The sequence below is a fragment of the Dama dama genome, chromosome 31, assembly GCF_033118175.1.
Source record: "Dama dama isolate Ldn47 chromosome 31, ASM3311817v1, whole genome shotgun sequence".
NCBI classification, from domain to species: domain Eukaryota; kingdom Metazoa; phylum Chordata; class Mammalia; order Artiodactyla; family Cervidae; genus Dama; species Dama dama.
The window spans coordinates 48,750,776-48,769,856 of NC_083711.1; the positions used below are offsets into that span (position 1 = coordinate 48,750,776).

Below are 19,081 nucleotides of genomic sequence, written 5' to 3' on the forward strand. Positions count from 1 at the left end.
GAATGTCTGTGGCCAAAAAAAGAATTCTGATTTCTCATGAACTTGTCATAAATAGAATATAACAGATGAGTGGCAAAGCTGTAGTGCTGTATCAGATGGAAGGACACTAAGCAAAAGTAAAAGGTATGTGTGTGGGAGGCGGGGGGCAGTGGCAGTTGAATGCCTCAGATTCTACAGGAAAAAAGGAAAAGAAATAGGAAATATCAGTAATCAAATATGATAAATATCACAAAGACATCCACATCTGGAAATAGGAAAAACCAAAAACTCTCTTGAAACTTCAAGGTTATAATGAATGCTTTAATTTCCACAAAGTTGCCTTCTAAAAGTACGAAAAAGTAAGATTTGCTACTTTTAGCATCTTTAGATTTAACAAAGATGAAAGAATGCTGCTCTTTTAATTTTATAAAGAAAAATCAGCATTTTTCAGTTCCTGAGACTGAGGTCAAATAGGTATGGCATCCCATCAACTAAGTATCCAATTCACCTCCATAAGAAAATATTATAGTCAGTGGTTATTAAGAAATCTATCTTCTAATAAGATTTCCTCTATCTCAGCCTTAACATGTTATGGATAAAGATACAAAAATGTTCCATAAAAAAGTTGAGTGACATGCAAATAACTACACCAATCAGCTCAGCCCGAAACAAATAAAAAGTCGCTGATGGATTTGCGGCTAGAGTACCATTTACTGTTCCGTCCGCTGTCAGCTCTGAGTACAATAAACACCCATGACTGGAGGTCTCTCCCTTTCTTCAGATCTTTAAAAGCTTGAAGAGCCAAATGTCATTACAATCATAATGATTAACTATGAAGGAAAGAATTCTTATTGGATGAGGCAGACAAGCTGGGACATAGTAGATGGCTGAGATTTTTAAGAAAGCGTTGGATTTGGCTTGCAAGCCAAAACCAATGTGGGTTTTTACTCATTAACTTAACCACAAAGGAAAGCCAAAGGAAAAGCAGCCTTCATGGAAAGTGAAAAAGGAAAAATACGAGTGTGATGAGAGGACTGGGAAAGTCAAGGAGTGGCTCAAACCAAAAAGCTTTCGGTGGTTTATTTGCTCTCCTGAACCTTACAAAAGAAATCTCTAACAGAGCTATAAAGGTGGTTGCCATAAAATGAATACATTTTTAAAAACTAACATCCAAACGATGGTTTATGGAGAACTAGTCATTACTCTGTGTTGCCTCAGGCCACTCAAAGTCAACTTGAGCTCGCTTAAATTTAGGCACAAATTATGAAGTAATGATACTTGCTGTTAGGGGAAAAGAGTGAATATTTTTAGGTGATTAGAAGGTAGAAATCAAAGCAATATAAGTCTGTTAGCTTCCAAATAATTTCTCACATTTTTAAAAGGAAATGTCAAATTAAGAAATCTTTTTGTTCAAATACGTTAGAGTGATAAGAACATTCTCCCACCCTAATTTGAATTAATGAATTTCCTCTCAGAAATGCTTTTATTTCCAGAAACCACTAACATTGATAATATAACTTATCATGAGCAAATGATAATTAACATTTGGAGACATTTTTTCAATGTTTTCAACTTTTATCTTGTAACAACAGAAATAATTAGAGAAATATTTAAAGTTGGTGACCCAAACATAACGTAATATTTCTTGGTCTGCCTGGTGAGAGGACCCTATTCAAAATACAGCCTAAATGTAACAGTTACTACCTTATTCCAAAGTCCTCTGGGCATAATTTTTAAATAAATGTACAGGAAACCCTTCTCTCAGCTGTCAGAGTTCTTTGAGTCAAACCACTAGAACTCTTGAGTTTATTAGCTATGCTTCTTTCTCCTAACAACCTCTTTTAGTAAGAGTACTTCATTCAATTTCTCTGACTTGGAAACCTCACTCATGGTCATGGCATCAACCATATTCCCTTTGCCTAATCCCTAATTTCTTTTCTTCTGATGCCTACAATACCTGGAAATCTCTCTGCCTCTTTTAAAGGAGTCATGAGAATTCTCTTTCTAAGTAGTTCTATTTTTCTTCCTTACCCATGTCTTTGCAAAAAGACAAATCATGCCCACTTAAGCAATCTTTTGCTTTAATAATCCTACTCTGTAAATACACATTAATGAAAAATCCATATTACAGTGAGAAATATATTCTTCCCAAAGCTAAGGCATGAAATTTTTTTATGACAATAATGAGTTGTGACAAAGTTCCCCTTATATAATCTCATAAATCAACATTTCAGACTGTTGTATAGGTTCTGTATAGAGAAAAACAAAGATTTAATTATTTAACATGTCCTGCAATCCTTATGCAAGATATTATCTGTTTTTGATTATATACACAGAATAACCCCTCACTGAAAACAAAACAAAACAAAACACCTACTTTTCTTCAGCAAATTAATGTCTCCTGAGAAGTAAACAAAAGTCAGTATTCAGAAATCAGCCCCAGTTTACAAAGAAGTCATGGAACATTAGGAGACTACAACCCTTACTAGTCAAGCACCCTGAGAACTGGGGCCCCAAACAAGGCAGAGTTCTGAGGGGATGGAAAGACTTCTCCACTTCTCAGCTGGAAGGCTGCTGATCTGAACTCCAAGCAATGTTGGTATTGGAAACTATTTCATCGTCCTAGACAAAGGAGTTCTCGATCATTCCCTCCACTCTCCCTCTGTGCTTTCTCTGGGGTGGTCATGCACATAATGAAACCCCACACAGCTCAAAGAGATGCTATGATAATATCAGAGGAGCTGGCTCTAATGACATCATGTCATCACATTTTTGCTCTTTTCATGGAAAGATGAATCAAATACCAAAGTGTGAATCAGAAGGTTTTGCTCCAAAGAGTGGCATAAAACAATTTTTCAACCCTACATGTGAAATATCAAAACAAAGCTCGGGTAATTACCAGGTTTGCTGTCTGTCACTTCTGGACTGAGAGGGATTTTAGGTTTCAAAGAAATAAATTGTGTTTTACTGGGAGCTGGAAAAATAAAGAAACAAAATAATCATCAAATCAGTATTTAGACATTTCAATGTCTGAAACTACAAAAGGAAAACCTATACTTCAAGTGCTATAAACCCATCATCTTGGATGATTTTGGAAACATTCCATTAGAAAATAAACTTTAAAAAAAATAATATTTCACAGAGCAGTATTTAATGAAAATATACTAATAAATTTTCATCTTTTTGAAAAAGCATTTCAAGAAAAAAGGCATTGCCATCAGTCACCATTACTATACAAAGTATGACAGTGATTTTAACCCAGGATTAAAAAATGTAAATTAGTGTAATGATTTTGCACCTTATTTCACATTTCTCAGCCATGTCTAAGTTTCTAAGCACTCAAAAAAAGAAATGTTTTAAAAGTAATATTCACTGATATGTATAATGTTGTGATCTGTGGCGTAAAGAAATGTTACTAACACCATAGCAGAAAGCTGTTTTTCTAAATGAAGTTTGAAACTGAACTTGAAGGCCTTACCCCCCAAAATGGAGAAGTGTATATGAGACACAACTTTAAAAAACAATGATTGTGTAGAAGATGGAAAAGCATCAGTGATCTAACAGCTTTCCAAGGTACAAATGCTGAGTTCACATCCACCAACCACAGTGCCAGCTATCCAAAATTATGCAAGTCATGGAGTTGATATACTCTATGAGATATTGAGTACTGTTGAAATGATCCAGTTAGAACAGTGATTGAGACGGTACATAAAAGCTGGCATACTGGACTTCCTGTGGTGAAATGAACTAACCCATCTACTAAGGACATATCGTTACCCATTGTTGTCCGTCTAGGTTCAGGGCTTTTAGAAATTTTAGATGTAATTGTTCCAGGACTTGTGGTTCTTTCTGGTGATGGAAAGGAAAAAAAAAATTAACATATTCTAGAAACAATAAAAAAGAATCCTCCAAAGAGGAACTGAATGACCCTTTTAAAATCCTGTCATATTTAGTCAGTGTTTACAAAGCATGCAGTGAGTAAAAGTTTGGGGAAAGAATTTCAAAATTCAGTCATAATAGTATAGGCTATAAAAAAAACTGGAATAAGCAATGTAATAATCAAAGCCTGGTTATTGAGCATGAGTCTGAGTGTACCCTTTAACAATGAAGGCTAGCACCTCCAGATTGATAAATTACCTCCACCTCCAACTCTGTGCCATAATATATGCTGTTCCCTTTTCCTTTTCCTCTGCCTAAAACTGACACATATTCTGATATTTATATCCTCGACTCTTACTTCACTTTTCTGAGCTTCTACTCCAATAGAGTCTTACAAGCAGGTTATATCATCTTATGTTGCTCTCATCATTCATGATGTATTATCTTTTTAAGATTATGAGCAATTGGATAGCCAGAGTCACATTCTCTGCATCTCAGCCACCGCCCTCGTGCAAAACTGAAAACATAGTAGGCAACAAATATGGGAACTGTCAGCCTGATAAACACTTAAATATAGATGCTTGCCAGGAAAATAAATGACATTATGTATCACTGTGACCATATAAATCACTATATATGACTGTTTCTATATTTATATCAAAATTCACATGTAAAAACATAATTCACTAAAACTGATCTAAAAAGAAATAGCAGCATAAGCATTATTACTTAGAAATGTGGAGTTAAATACAAAAGAAACATTAAAGAATTGGAGAATGGGTCTCAGGGGTAGAAGAAGGTGGGCAGTAGATTCTCTTTTTCAGTCTAAGACTTGAAGTACCTAAAAAAAACTCTATGTATTATTTTGATTTAAAAAGACTGTTTCCCAGAAAAAAGAATATCATTCACATAATTTTCAGTAAAATCTTACTGAAAATGTTTGACTTTTGTTATTTTTAATTATTCATCTTCAGTTAGTTCCAAATTTTATAGAGCATCTTTAATCTACAGAATCGTTTCTCTTTCTAATAAGTACATGGATATCATCTACTTGGAATTAAATATCCTGAAAGGTTAAATAGACAGTTATTTACCAGGCTTAGTTCTTGGTGGTTTGGGCCTGAGGCGTCGTTTAGGTGTAGAAGGGACAGATGTAGTTTGCAGGGGAGCTGAAAGAAGAGTTAATATAGCTTTGGTAAATGATATTTCCCAGGGGGTCAATGAGATTGTAACCGTACACTTACAAACTTCTTGAGGGCAAGAACTGCTTTCTATTTCTTTGTAGCCCGAGAATGCCCAGCATAGGTGTTCAATAAGTAAATACTGATTGAGCCAAAAGAAATTAAATGTCTGTTTGAGAAGATACATTTTTCAGTTAAGTGTACTGGAAAGGGAGGACCCTTGAAGGATTTACAAACACAAGGTACAGTTAATTACTCAAAAGATGATTTATCCAACAGCATGGGAGAAGCACAGATATTTCAGATTTACAGAATAGAACATTCAGAACTTTTTAATTCTATAGCTCACTACTAACATCACCAGAAGTTAATGAACTTCATCATTTCAGTAATTTTCTATTATAGACTGAAAGCTATTTTACTCTCTTTTACTCATCTTTCTTCATCATATCCAGGATTGTAGAGTCCACTTGGTGCTCCTTAGACTATTTTGAGAAAAATAGTCTGATCAAGTGGTATCTAAAATGCTAATTGAAGGGAACATATTTTTAATTTTGCTGCTATTTTCTGGTTGGTAAATTTGAAAGAACCATAGAAAGGGAGTTATCCTTCAAAATAACATATACAAAGACAGAACTGTTACATCATACACCTGAAACTAACATAATGTTATATATTAATTTTACCTCAGTTAAAAAATAGATGTCAAGATTATAGAAATTCTTCAAGGATTATCACAAAACTAAGAATGACAGATAACCAAGTTCTTTGAAGAGTTTCATCATAGAGAATGAAGGGAAATGTTTACTACTGAAAATATTCTGAGAAGGCCAGCGTGACTTCTGCTTTTTGTCTCTTCATCTGTTCTTTCAAAGTACATAACTATACAGAGGTCATTAATTACCAGGTGTTGTAGGCTGCAATTCAGGACTGGTAAAGATTTCCAGTTTTTGAGAAATAAATGGTGTTTCACTCGGAGCTGAAAACACAAACAACCCCATCCCACCAAGTAACTTCAGTTAAAATGAGGTATTTTAAGAGCTTCAACATGCTTTTAGATGGTGACACAAAGCACATGCTAAAAGGACATGATGAAGGATGAAAAATGCACGTTGTCTTGGAAAGCTACTGGATGAAATGGTAATTTAAAGTGGGGAAGAGGTCAGGATGAAACCGTTCAGTAGCTGACTCCAGGCAGACCGAGCACATGGAAGAGAGGTGATACAGGCCACAAACATGAGATGGATGGGATGAAATGATGATGAAGATGTCCATGCAATTTTCAAAGCTTTTCATTCCTTTAATGATGGAAAAAAATATCATTCATTACAGTTCAAAAATGAGAGAGAGAAAGAGAGAGCCCAAATGGAACATAAGATGCCTGCATTGTAGGGAAAAATATATATTACATTCAGAAAGAGGAAAGAAATAAATGATTAGATGTGATGGAATGAAATGGTCATTTGGAAGAAAGGCATTCACATGGATTTTCTTTTGATGGAAAACAAAGTAGAATTTTTCTGTTAAAAACATTACCCAGTGTTGCCCTTGGCTGTTCAAGAGTTCTAGAAGTTTTAGGTGGGACAGAGTCCAGAAGTGGATGGCTTGTTGCTGTTGGAATAAATGTCAACATTTATAAAAGCAGTAGAAGGCCCCAGGAATAAAATACAAAATTCCTGAGTAATAAATTATGCCTCAGATGGGGAAAAATATCAAGAACACTTGAGAGATGGCTGACCAACATTTTAAAACTAGTGATTCATTAGGAATTGAAGATGAGCTCATGCTTAAAAACATACACACTTCAAACATTAGAAACCATGATAAAATGGTGCTTCACACATTCAACTGTTTTCAACTGTTTTTTCTGGTTCCTTCCCTCTGTTTCTGAATTGCTAGCTGAATCTGCTCATAACATTCTGTTTCATCTTTTAAAAATTTCTGCTGCTTTTTAAAATTATTTGCCTGTATTTATCATGGTGCCCAAATATGGCTACACACCCCCCCCCCCAAATACCAGACATATGTCCTTGTGTGGCAGAAACCAGTGTTATTTACTTTGAATTTCCTGCAGTACCTAATTTAGTAAGTGTATAATAAAATACATGCTAAAAGAAACCATCAGACTAAGTTAAACACATAGGTAGAGCAGTAAGTGAATGCCAAAGTTAGACCCAACTGAACGTCTGTAGACACATGAGTGACGTGATTGATCTGGAGCAGGATTTGTCACCTTGGCACTACTGCCTTCTAGGGCTGGATAATTCTTTATTGTGGGGATTTTCCTGTACCTCGCAGGGGTTTAGCAGCATCCGTGGACTCAATCCACTAGATGTCAGCAACACGTTCCCCACTGGTGACAACCGAAAATACCTCTTGCCATGGCTGAATAGTTCCTCAGTGGGAAAAGAACAAAATCACCCCCTACTGGAGAACCACTACTCCAGGGAAAACTCCGAGTTCTAAAACCTTTTCAGAATGATTCTTATCACTAGAGCACTAGGCTGTTATTTAGTGCTCCTGAGAGGCAACCTAATCTTTCTGCATGTCTCACATGTGCAGAGTTTATTTACTGGAGGACGTGGAGACATTATCGGTGGGAGAAGGGGGCAGAATTCATCTCCCTGACAGAGACTGCCACATTTCTCCTGTGGAACTCTAGAGAGTATACTTCTTCACTCTGCAAAAATTGTCACAATACCTGGCATCCAAAAAAAAAAAAAAAAAAATAGAATTGAGAGGCTGGGTGTACCTGTGTGGGGCTCTGATATCTCAGGCTCATCTGATGTTGTAGGGCTTGAGAAAACATCATAAGTGGCTTTTAAAAGAAAAGGTAAAACAAAAGAGAAGATGTTAATTTGGGTTAATTTTAAAAGACTTCATGACATATTTTAATGCTGGCTGAAGGAGGACAGTTGATGTAGGTGCTAGAGCTTGGGCCGTGGGCTACTGGTCTTGTCGGTAAGACTGAAGCAATCACTAAAAGACTGGCCTCTAGTCCTTGCTCTGAACTGAAGGACTGGCCCCCAGGGTGATGTGAGCTTAGTGCTATTTGTTTACAATGAAGCAGTGCCAGCTATAAATCACAGAGTTTCAAAGAGTACATACATAAATGAAGTCAGATGGCAATTTTAGGAGACATTTCCAAAGAAGAACAGTCACACTGAGGTAATTTGCACAAAGACTACAGCTTGGCTTTTCTATTGAGTAAAAGTTACCATCATGATGTCTGGATAGTACTTTACAGTTTGCGTAGTACTTTATAGTTTGACAGCACTTTCTCACATATCAGCTTGTTTAACTCTCTTAATATCCTTGAGAAATAGGTGAGGTAGACATTAACCCCATGTTATAGTCAATGGGGTAGTAACTCCATTTTCTAGATATTAAAATTGAGATTCACTGGGGTGAAGACATTTGTTAGTGGTCAAATTCTACCTGTTTCTAACTCTATTGAGCATGGGCCCACCTTCTTTCTCCTTTGGTAACCATTGGTTTCTTTTTGATCTCTGTGAGTCTATTTATGTTTTGTAAATAAATCCATTTGTATCATTTTTTATAGTCCACATATAAGGATATCATATGATATTTGTCTTTCTTTGTCTGATCTACTTCACTTAGTATGATAATCTCCAGATCTATCTATGTTGCCACAAATGACACTATTTCATTCTTTTTATGACTGAGGGCTATTCCATTCATATATATTAAGACTTCTTTTTAAACATAAGTTCGTATATGAAAAACCTCACAACCTCATTAGGACAGAAATTGTGCTTGTTACACTCTTTATATACTTCAAGGTTGTGCTTCCAGAGCCTTGTACGCAGGAAGACTCAATGAAATTAATCTGCAAGATTTCCATTACTGTGAACAAATAGCAATGAGTTTAACAACTGGGTGGTTTATGCTTTTAGTAAGGATACACAAGAATAAATGAACAGATTCTTTATTCTTAGAGTATACATATATGTGCACACAAATCTCTTCCTCTACAATTACCTTTCATATGTTTGTGTGGTCATACCCTGCCATGGAAATAGAACCCTTAACATATATAGGAAGACGCAAGGAGAAAATACAACAGGCCAGCAATACGTAGCTGGATGAGAAAAGCATCTATAAACACCACATGCAGCGTTCTGAGTACCATTTAAATAAGGACATAAAACTCTCTTACATTTCTTAGAAAAATAAAATACCTTTCTAGTTGGCCTTGAAATTTGTGAAAATATTGCCTACAAGTAAATTCTCATGGAGCCAAACCAATGGCTGTGGCTGTAAATCTCTAAGAGGCCACTGTAAATCTATAAACCATTCACTACACTTAAATTTTATTTTCCTGATCACAAAGCATCAACACCACCATTTATTCCTATGTTTTCTCTTCTCTAGGGTTTAATCCAGTCAGGTGGGCCAGATTTACACTAATCAATATCCCACAGGCAGACAATAAGGTCCAAAAGTAGAGTTCAGCCTCTCTTCAACCACTGTGAGTAAACCACCTGTGGCCCAAACTTCCCAACCAGTATACCACTCCTCGAACATGCTGATCACTTCAGCTTTCAAGTCTTTAAATAATTTTTAGAGCTTAACTGCAGACAGCAATTTGCTAAAGCTCTATAATGTACTGAAAGAGCAAAACACTGAATATAGTAGTAAACTCCTAAAGGGAGTTCCCAAAGTGGATTCTAATGAAGACTGAGGTAGACTGTTCTCAGTGTTGTCAAGGGAAGTCTCTAAAGAGAATTGTTTACTGCTCAAGTGGAAATAATTAGGCCAGAAGGAATGGTCATCTTAGTAATAAGCTACAGAACAGTTAAAGGGAAAAGTCAGTTTGTCAGGACATATTGGGGGAAGAACAGGCAGGAGAATTTTCTAAGGATGCAAATAAACACATTGGATCATCTTGGGTTATATAGAAAAGCCATTTTCATTATTTGATTAAGGTTTCAAATCCCACCTGGTCCTAAATGATGGTCTTTTAAGGGGATGACCAAGTAAATTAAGGAGGCTTAACACTGAGAGCATTAGCAAGCCAGAAACAAGACATTGACTTCTATCCTCCTTCTCCAACCATATATGGGCTTTAGAAGTCAAGCATCTGCTCCATCTGTAGGATAAGATATCTATCTATCTGCCTGCCCATCTGTGTATCTATCTATCTATCTCTCCCACTTCTGATGCCCATGGAAAACACATCACATTGGTCATGGTGTCCTTTTACTCTCTGCCCTAGACAGGGGCTGGAAGCCCAGTTAATAGCATGATTCAGGCTTCCCACTCAACCCGATCAGTGTGGTCATGTGATATCTACCATCAGTGCCATGGGGTTAATAGGACATCAGGCCATTTCCGTGGGGTTGCAGGATCTCTTCCAAGTACACTGTATATGTCCGGGTCTATTCTCCTTAGACGTGTGTCGACAAAGAGTTGAACATGACTGAGCGACTGAACTGATTCTCCTTAGACATTTTTAGACAAGTGAAATGAAGACCCAAGAATCATTGGGCATACTTCCATTCTTTGTTGCTCCTTTTCTTTCTTTTTATTAATTAAATTGGGAGTCTAGGATTAACAGATACACACTACTGTATATAAAACAGGTAATCAAGGATCTACTGCATAGCACAGGGAACTACACTCAGTATCTTATACTGACCTATAATGGAAAAGAATCTGAAAAAGAACATATATTACATATATATAACTGAATATGTATGCATAACTGAATCAATTGCTGTACACTTGAAACTAACACAATGGTGCAAATTAACTACACTTCAATAAAATGCAAAAAAAAAAAAAAGCAAACAAAAATACAAAAAAAGAAAATGGTGATGTTGGACCATAAAGGTGGCTGAATGCTGAAGAACTGATGCTTTTGAAGTGTGGTATTGGAGAAGACTCTTGAGAACCCTTTGGACTGCAAGGAGATCACACCAATCAGTCCTAAAGGAAACCAGTCCTGAATATTCACTGGAAGAACTGATGCTGAAGCTGAAGCTCCAATACTTTGGCCACCTGATGTGAAGAACTGACTCACCTTGATGCTGGGAAAGATTGAAGGCAGGAGAAGAGGACAACAGAGGATGAGACAGTTGGATGGCATCACTGACTCAGTGGACATGAGTTTGAGCGAGCTCTAGGAGATGGTGAAGTACAGGGAAGCATGGCGTGCTGCAGACCATGTGGTTGCAAAGAGTCAGACATGACTGAGGAACTGAATAAAACTCCCTTTGCTTCCAGGGACTTCTGGAAGATTGATATGCTGGTGTATGTACAACCCTTTGAATCTCTTAACATAAGACTGTTATGCAAATACAAAATCATATTATTCCAGTGAAGAAGTACTCCAACAAGCATGTACACATGCATGCAGATGCACAACTCATTGGCGAGGGAGGGGGAGGTACTGAGAGCTTTCCCAGAACTCACTCTATAGTAATAGAAATCATAGTCAACTGGCCACTTTCCAATAGAACATAAGACCAATTCTATTGCATCATCAGAGAGACTGACTTTTCTAAATGATTGTTACAAGCACTTAAGTATTTCTAAAATGTGGCCAACTTTTTTATAATACAGAATTTATACATAAGTTTACATTTTGGCGTATAGAGAAAGAGCAGATCTTTATAATTTCCTTTTTGTATTTTAAGAAAAGTTGGATTTTGCCAAGGAAGTCAAAATCAATCAACCCTACTTCAACATACTTTAGAGGAGGTTTAAACAAAATAAAATTCCAAATAATGAGATCACAAAATGCTGTGCTAATGAAGCACTGGGGCCAATAGGCTCAAAGTGGCGAAGAATATGTTTGATGACTACACTTCTCAGATTTCCTAGGACAGTCCAAATTCCAAATACCCTGTCCCACTCTTGCCATCAACTATTGAAATGATTTCAATATTCAACATGCAAGTTAGAATTTCCATATAGGTTTTTATAGCCAAAAGTAATATAGAAATCTTTATGAGAGCATGCACTTGGATCACTTGATACAGAGTATGAAGTAAATGTGGAAAACAAATCTAGCAAATTCTGAAGCAAAATGAATTTCACAAATGGTATTGATAAATGTTTAATGGTTGATGAAGAGACAAGCAGCCTCTGGCACCCAAGTGCCGGTCAGGCACTCATAGCTTGGCTGCGGCGTTTGCCTACTGGACATCAACAGTTGAGAACACCAATATCAGACAAGTTCACCTATGACCAAGATGGACCAAGGCAAAAACAAGACCATTCTGTGATTGTGTGGAACACAAATGCAAGAACACAAAAATTACTGTCCTCATATCCTGGTTATCTTTATCAATCACAACTATAGTCTCACTCCTTTCTTGCCTTCTAGTTAAGAATCATTAAAACTTTCTATCAGATTCTTCCCATTTTCAGACAATATCCAGTTCAGAGCAAAGCTTCACTTTCTTAAACCCTCCCCAGAATTACCTAACACAAGACTAAATCCCATAAGACATCCTTCCCAACATCCTCTTACTAAGAGATCCACAGTTCCTCATGGTCTACCGTCTCATTGTTACAATAAGTAAATAAACTTAACTTTGTTCAAATATAGCTGAAGGTAACTGACAGAGTAAATACAGATGCATTGTATTTCAACATAGAAAACAAAATGTGTTAATTTCACTGTAATAATATGATTAATACCAGCTGAACTATATAATTTTTTCAAAAGATATAACAACTAAAAACAAGACAAATGTTTTTTATGGACCATCATTCAAGAACTATCTCTGCCTCTCTCTCTCTCTTCTTAATTCTCAACTAATTGCATTAGGAAGCCATGTGAGTAACTGGAAAATACAATAATCATATATGTTGAAACTAAACAGGAAATAGAAACTTAGTGCATGTATAAATTCACAAAATCAATCAAGAAACAAAGACTGAAATGAAAGGATTGTGTGACTATATCAACTTTTTAAATCACAAATAACACATATTATAATCTGAAATCGAACATGTTAGGAAGATCCCATGGAACACTTAAATAAGAGGTAGATGTGAGCGTGAAAAGCCTTAGCAGAAACAACAAATACTTAACCACCCACTTTGAGAAATCAAGTTTACATTGATTTCTCCGCCCACTGTCCTGTAATTGACCACATTTGATGCTTCTTATCTGCACCATGTGAAATATTACAGACTACAGCGAAAAGGTAGTGCTTCTTCAACTTTAATGCTCGTACAAATCACCTGGAGATCTTGTTAAACAGCAGATCTCAATTCATTAGATTTGAAGTAGAGCCCAAGACTCAGCCTTTCTAACAAGTTCCCTGGTGATGCTAATACTGCCCGTCCAAACATCATACCAAGTAGCCCAGGCATAACAATTCAATATTCCAAGGGCAGACTAGGGAGTGTCTATGGCTTTTTCTTATGCCTGCAACCATATCTACTGAACTCTTAGAGCCCATAACAAGCTCCAGCACTTCATCTAGACATGGCTGGCAGTTGACAGATTTTGAAAGTTCTCTGGCATCCTAAGGTGGACCTGGCAGGAGTGAGGCAGCTGAATAATAAACTGCTTCCTGCTGCATTAGCCTCTATTCAGGGCAAAACCAGAATTAAAGGAACCTTTCTTTTATTGGGATTTCCAGTCTCATCTATCTGTATCCTTTTTGTAACTTCACAATCTTCACTTCCCAGCATATTCTCCCTATTCCCCAAAGCTCACTTCAATTCAGGCTTTATATATAATTCATATCCTAGGCATTAAAATCACAGAAAGGGTTTCCTGGAGGTTTTGGTCTGTTTGCTCTTATATAATCATAGACACCAAAAATCTAGAGGTTGGTCAAGAGAAGCCCAGGAAAATCTATGTCCCTATGTTTATAGCCTAAAAGTTAAGAGATAAAACGGACCTAAGTGGCTGCAGTCCATGGGGTCGCTAAGAGTCGGACACGACTGAGCGACTTCTCTTTCACTTTTCCCTTTCATGCACTGGAGAAGGAAATGGCAACCCACTCCAGTGTTCTTGCCTGGAGAATCCCAGGGACGGGGGAGCCTGGTGGGCTGCCGTCTATGGGGTCGCACAGAGTCTGCCACGACTGAAGCGACTTAGCAGCAGCAGCGGCAGCTTGTGGTGTATTAGTTCAGTGGGCCCTAACAGTCCTCGGTTTGGTAGCTGTGATGCTTGTATAGGCTGGGGGCTTGGAGGGGGGTCAGGTAAGCTCTGCCGTAATGGAGCAGATAAACCAGCACGCACGCCCACAGATGAGCCTTGATCCAGAGTCAGTGCCGTGGTGGAGTGTGAAACTCCACCCGATTTTATACTCAAGTGACTCAGGTTCTGAAGGTAGTCTTGCGCCAACAGTTAGTAATTGCAGTAGAATTTTAAGGGCAGGGACATGGGGACTTAAGGCTTAGAAAGACCCAATTTAAAGCTTCTCTAGATTGGCTGACAACCACAGCCCACTTAGAGATGTTTTCCCACTTGAGAAAACTAGGGGAGACCGTAACAGACACACTCAGTTCATTTGATGCCATCTTTGTGTCTTTTGCTAAGATCTGAATGCATTACACTCACCAGAGAAAGATAATTTGACTAAAATCTATGTGTCCATAAGCCCATGCTCATCCTTTCTCAAACCAGTCATACACTGAACTCCTTTCTGAAGAATATCACAGAATGGTGGTGTGTTTAATGTCATTACATGAATGTCTAACTACATTACATGCTAATTATATGTGCTAAAAGAATCACAACTAGAAGGTTCACAAAATTAAAAATAAGTGAAACAAAAATCATGGAAGTAATCACACAAAGTGGTTTGTGAGGTTTTCTTATAATTCTCACATGCTAAATAATTTCTTTCGTTGACTGCTAGACATCAAAGAAAAGATGTAAAGGTAAAAACTTTTTGAGAAAAAAAAAATCTGTTTTTTGAAGAGGAATGCTATTTCCCTCAATCAGTTTTAGTATTAGAACACAAGAATTCTCAGGAGAAAAAAGCTGATTGCTACAGTTTACAAAAGAGCAAACTAAGATCCAGAAAAGTAGAGAAAAATAGCTAAAATATGTGGTTGGTAGTAAAGCCAGAACTGGAACCAAGGTCCAGTATTAGTGCTAAGACCTGTGGTCTCTCCTCTAAATTATAATATGTTTACAGATTTTAGGACTCAGTAATAATATCTTGCATGTAGTAAAGTCTCAAATGTTCACTGAATATTTTATTGAAAAAAGAAGCAAATGTCTACCTGCAAGGGAAATATTAAATTCATATTATTAAATAAGACTACCATAGAGCTTATTTTTGTTACTGTTCTCCTGTCACAAAAGAGATGTCTAGAAATTCAGTGAGCCAACTTGCAGTTCATCTTCTAGCCAGACTTCTAACTATATATGCAGACATTAAAACACAGATCTTTAGAACAAATGCAAAAACATTTTGCTTTTGTATTGAGAAAAATGAAATTAATCCAAGTACCAAGAATAGATTATAGCTTTACCATTTACTACAAATATATGGATAATCAATTAAAGAACCTATAGAAATAAAAATAAGGGAAGTTATTCAATACTGTGGCTCCAATCTATTTTTTTTTTAAAAGAATGTAATTACCAGTTTGAGGCAGTAGAATTTTGGAATCTTCAGATATTTTACTTGTAGGCACAATTCCTGGCTTTTCACTTGAAGCTACAGCAAAAAAAGAAATGGAATTCACTGAGAATTTTTTTTTTTTTTTTTGAGAGGATAGAGAGACAGAAATAGATTGCGCGTGTCATTAAATGGCTACCAGTAGCCTGAAATAAAAAACACACACTGATCCAACTAAACATCATTATATACCAAGAAGCAATCAATACACTACACTCATTCAGAGAGCATTTGAACACGGTCTAGACGGTGACCAGAGTTTGGTGTCATACTCTTAATGTTTCTGAGGACAGAAAACTAACAAAATTGGCTCTCTGGAATTAACAGACTAATAACTGTTCTTGAATTTGTAGAAAACTCAATCAGAGAAAAAAATGTTTTAAATCAAGTCAACCACTTGTTTGGCTGAGTCAGACTGAAATCATCAGCTCATTGAGGTTTGCACAGCTAGGATCCAGTAAACGTGTCCTACAGGATTAAACAGTCACCACCCACAACTTAACAGCAGATTCAAGGTACTGTTATTACCCAAGGTGCCCCCAGCTTTCTCAAAAGGGAAAGGTGTTTTTGCCTGAGGAAATTCTGGAAGCCTTTTCGGAGCTGCAACAAAATACACAAGAGATGTTATGACTTGAAGTGCAAGTAAGAGAAAAGGTTTTAAATCTCAAGCTTGCAGAAACAAAAAAACAAACACAAAAATGCAAATGACTCAGGAAAGGTAAGGGACTGTTAGTAGTACATAATTTTTCTCCTGTGTTTCAATGATGGATGATATCAGACAGCGTCTTCTTTCTAATTTTTATAATCAAGCCACTAAATTTAAGGGGTTTGGGTTCTTTTTCTCACCTTTATTAAACTAGTGTTCTAATTTTTTCAGCAATACGTATGTGTGCTCTCAGATATATTTTGTTTCAATTCAAGTCAAGCACGTCTAAACTAGACAACATTCCTCCAATAGCTTTTAAAAACAGAATTGCAGTAATTACATGTCTATACTTAAGTTTCCCCCCAAACTTCCTTGATATCACATTCAAATTCTAAGAATTCTAAGAAGCAGTCTATAGAAATATCATAAATATATCTTCTCTTTCAAGAGAAACAGTTGAGTAAAAAGCTATTTTGGAAAAATACAGAAAATAATTTATTCAGTCACAATGATTTTGAATTAAAAGAGTCAAATATAATATCAAAATATGACTACTCCCTAGGAAAACAGCCAAAGGATTTATATAGAGAACGACTAGTTAGTACCCTAAATTATAAAATAAAGAATTGATAGCATCGAAGGGTTTGGCATTCAGGCATTTATTGTTCTAAAAGCCATGTGTCCCTTCTTTTCTGTGAGAAGATAAATTTGAATGAGTTAGCCTCAGGGTTTCTTTCAGGCATGCATAAAATTTCCAAGGAAATAATAAGCTATAGTGTTTAATAATTTTTACCTAGAGTGCTCAGTGGCAATTCAAACCTAGGTATTAAAATAGTTTGTGATGTTCCGGGGGTCCTTCCCCTGAGAACTGCAATAAAGAAGAATTCAGTTAGAAACACCCCGAGTCAGGATTTGACATTGTGACTTAATCGTATCGTGTGAGGCATGCTCATAATGGAGGGTACATTGGGCAGCTGATACCTTTCATGGAAATAGCTGGTTTACCCTGGAAAGTTTTTACACAGTTGTATTAATCTGAAGGTCTACCTTTGAATGGCCATGGTGTGACATGGAAGATCAACATCACAAGGACAGAACAATATATGTACATGCTGCTCCTTTTTAAATTTTTTTTAGGAGAAGAGAATAAAGCAACTTAGATCCTCTCAGACCAATAAACAGCCAACTTGCATGGCATGAAATTCTTAGTAAAAAGCATTACACTTTTGAGTAGTCCCCTTAAGTTTACTACACATAAGCCTAGGAAAAGCCAGCGGAAATGGGAAGCATAGACACAGTCACGACTCTCACTGCTCCAAGCTTTGTAGACTAGAGGGCTGGCATTCTGGTTTTCTATGCCTCCCAAGAGGCTGGTAAAAAGGGTGTGCAGTTAGCATCTAACATCCAGAGCTGCCTAAAATATTAGTCACCAGGATCAAGGCATGTTGTTAACTCTTTAAGGGAACTGATCCAAGAAATAGGAAGATGAACTACTGCCTGTAAGGGAGGAAAGAAAGTGGGGAGGATGGGAAGCCAAGGCACTGAGGTTATTTTTCTATGAGGGTTGGGGTGGTTTTTGTTTTTAAAGGAAAAAAAAGTTCTTAGAATTACCCAGTGTTGTTTCTGAAATGTCTAATGCACTAGACACAGTGGGCTTAGTGGTTCTTGGAACTGATTCAGGAGTCACTGGAAGGGAAAAAAGACGACTTTATGAATTAAGATAAAATGAAACAACTCAGGACCGTAAGTTTCTGTTGTTGCCCTTTAGAATTAGAACTGACATGTATAAAGACCAATTCTTTTCAAGTTAATTACGGTAAGGGCTCCCTGGCTTGGCCCAGTGTCTGAACTGACACCTCCTTCCAACCATTCCCTTCTGGGTTTGTCCACCCTCCAGGTATTTCAAAAAGCACATGGAATTGACCCTCATGGAAGCACTTAACAGATTATTCATAATTTCTTGTGTGCCTATTTTCCTCTTTATCTCCAGAGCTTAGCACAAACTCTGGAGAATAGTAAGCAAGCACATGATAAATATTTATTAAATGAGTTAATAAATGGGCAGCTAAAAGAATGACCCAGGGCAAAAAGATTTATTTAGAACTATTACATTATAAGAATTCTCTTTTCCAAACTGCAGTGAACATGCCAAGATTAGAAGAGGGTTGAAATTATAAGGATTCAAGTGCTCAGTCACAGAACACTTTCAAGTACTAGATCAAAGGTAAAGATGACCCTCAGGTAAATCGTTTTTGAGAAATAAGAACCAGGATCACTGAAATCTGGCATGAATTGTGAGCTACACAATTCCAGAATTTTGTAGGGTAAGGGTATGAAATAAACACAATAACAGTGAATAATAAATTACGAAGTTTGTCTAAGCATTTCTGAAGTGGAAAGTCTCAAGGAAGTTTTGGCAGAGAACTAAGAAATCTATAGACGCCCTCATCATATACTATGCCAAGAGAACAAGTATAATTGGGAAAAGTCGATAGAATCTCCACTGGGTCATGCCTATGCATTTTTGGTATTTACCAATTAGACTGAAGTCAGAAAACTACCTAGGAATTTCATTCAAATAGATTACTCCAGCATCAGATTATACCTTTTCTTCAATTTCTATGAAGGTAGGGAGGGGATGGAAGGCCCATCTCTCACCTTCAGTCAGGACCAAATACTTCTTACTCTGTCAGAAATATTTTTACTTGAATAGGTTTATTGAAATCAGGTCATTTTATTTCCCTGCCAATCTTTATCTTCTCTGGACAAGT

General features: G+C 36.8%; 1 protein-coding gene across 33 annotated transcripts in view; it reads right to left on the bottom strand.

The window, feature by feature from the left end:
- Window positions 1-19,081, bottom strand: part of ABI3BP (ABI family member 3 binding protein) — a 274,479-nt gene that overhangs the window by 118,800 nt on the left and 136,598 nt on the right. For 22 of the 33 annotated variants that reach the window (XM_061133987.1, XM_061133998.1, XM_061133990.1 and 19 more), the window contains exons 11-20: window positions 17,922-17,996; window positions 17,104-17,178; window positions 16,193-16,264; window positions 15,629-15,703; window positions 7,792-7,857; window positions 6,576-6,650; window positions 5,944-6,018; window positions 4,953-5,027; window positions 3,757-3,828; window positions 2,879-2,953 (exon numbers count right to left, since the gene is read on the bottom strand). The exons of 1 other annotated variant lie outside the window; for it this stretch is intronic. In XM_061133987.1, coding sequence (XP_060989970.1) covers window positions 2,879-2,953; window positions 3,757-3,828; window positions 4,953-5,027; window positions 5,944-6,018; window positions 6,576-6,650; window positions 7,792-7,857; window positions 15,629-15,703; window positions 16,193-16,264; window positions 17,104-17,178; window positions 17,922-17,996 — 735 coding nt within the window. The remainder of the gene's footprint in view (window positions 1-2,878; window positions 2,954-3,756; window positions 3,829-4,952; window positions 5,028-5,943; window positions 6,019-6,575; window positions 6,651-7,791; window positions 7,858-15,628; window positions 15,704-16,192; window positions 16,265-17,103; window positions 17,179-17,921; window positions 17,997-19,081) is intronic. 10 more of the 33 variants (XM_061134020.1, XM_061134000.1, XM_061134019.1 and 7 more) reach the window with 8 other exon arrangements.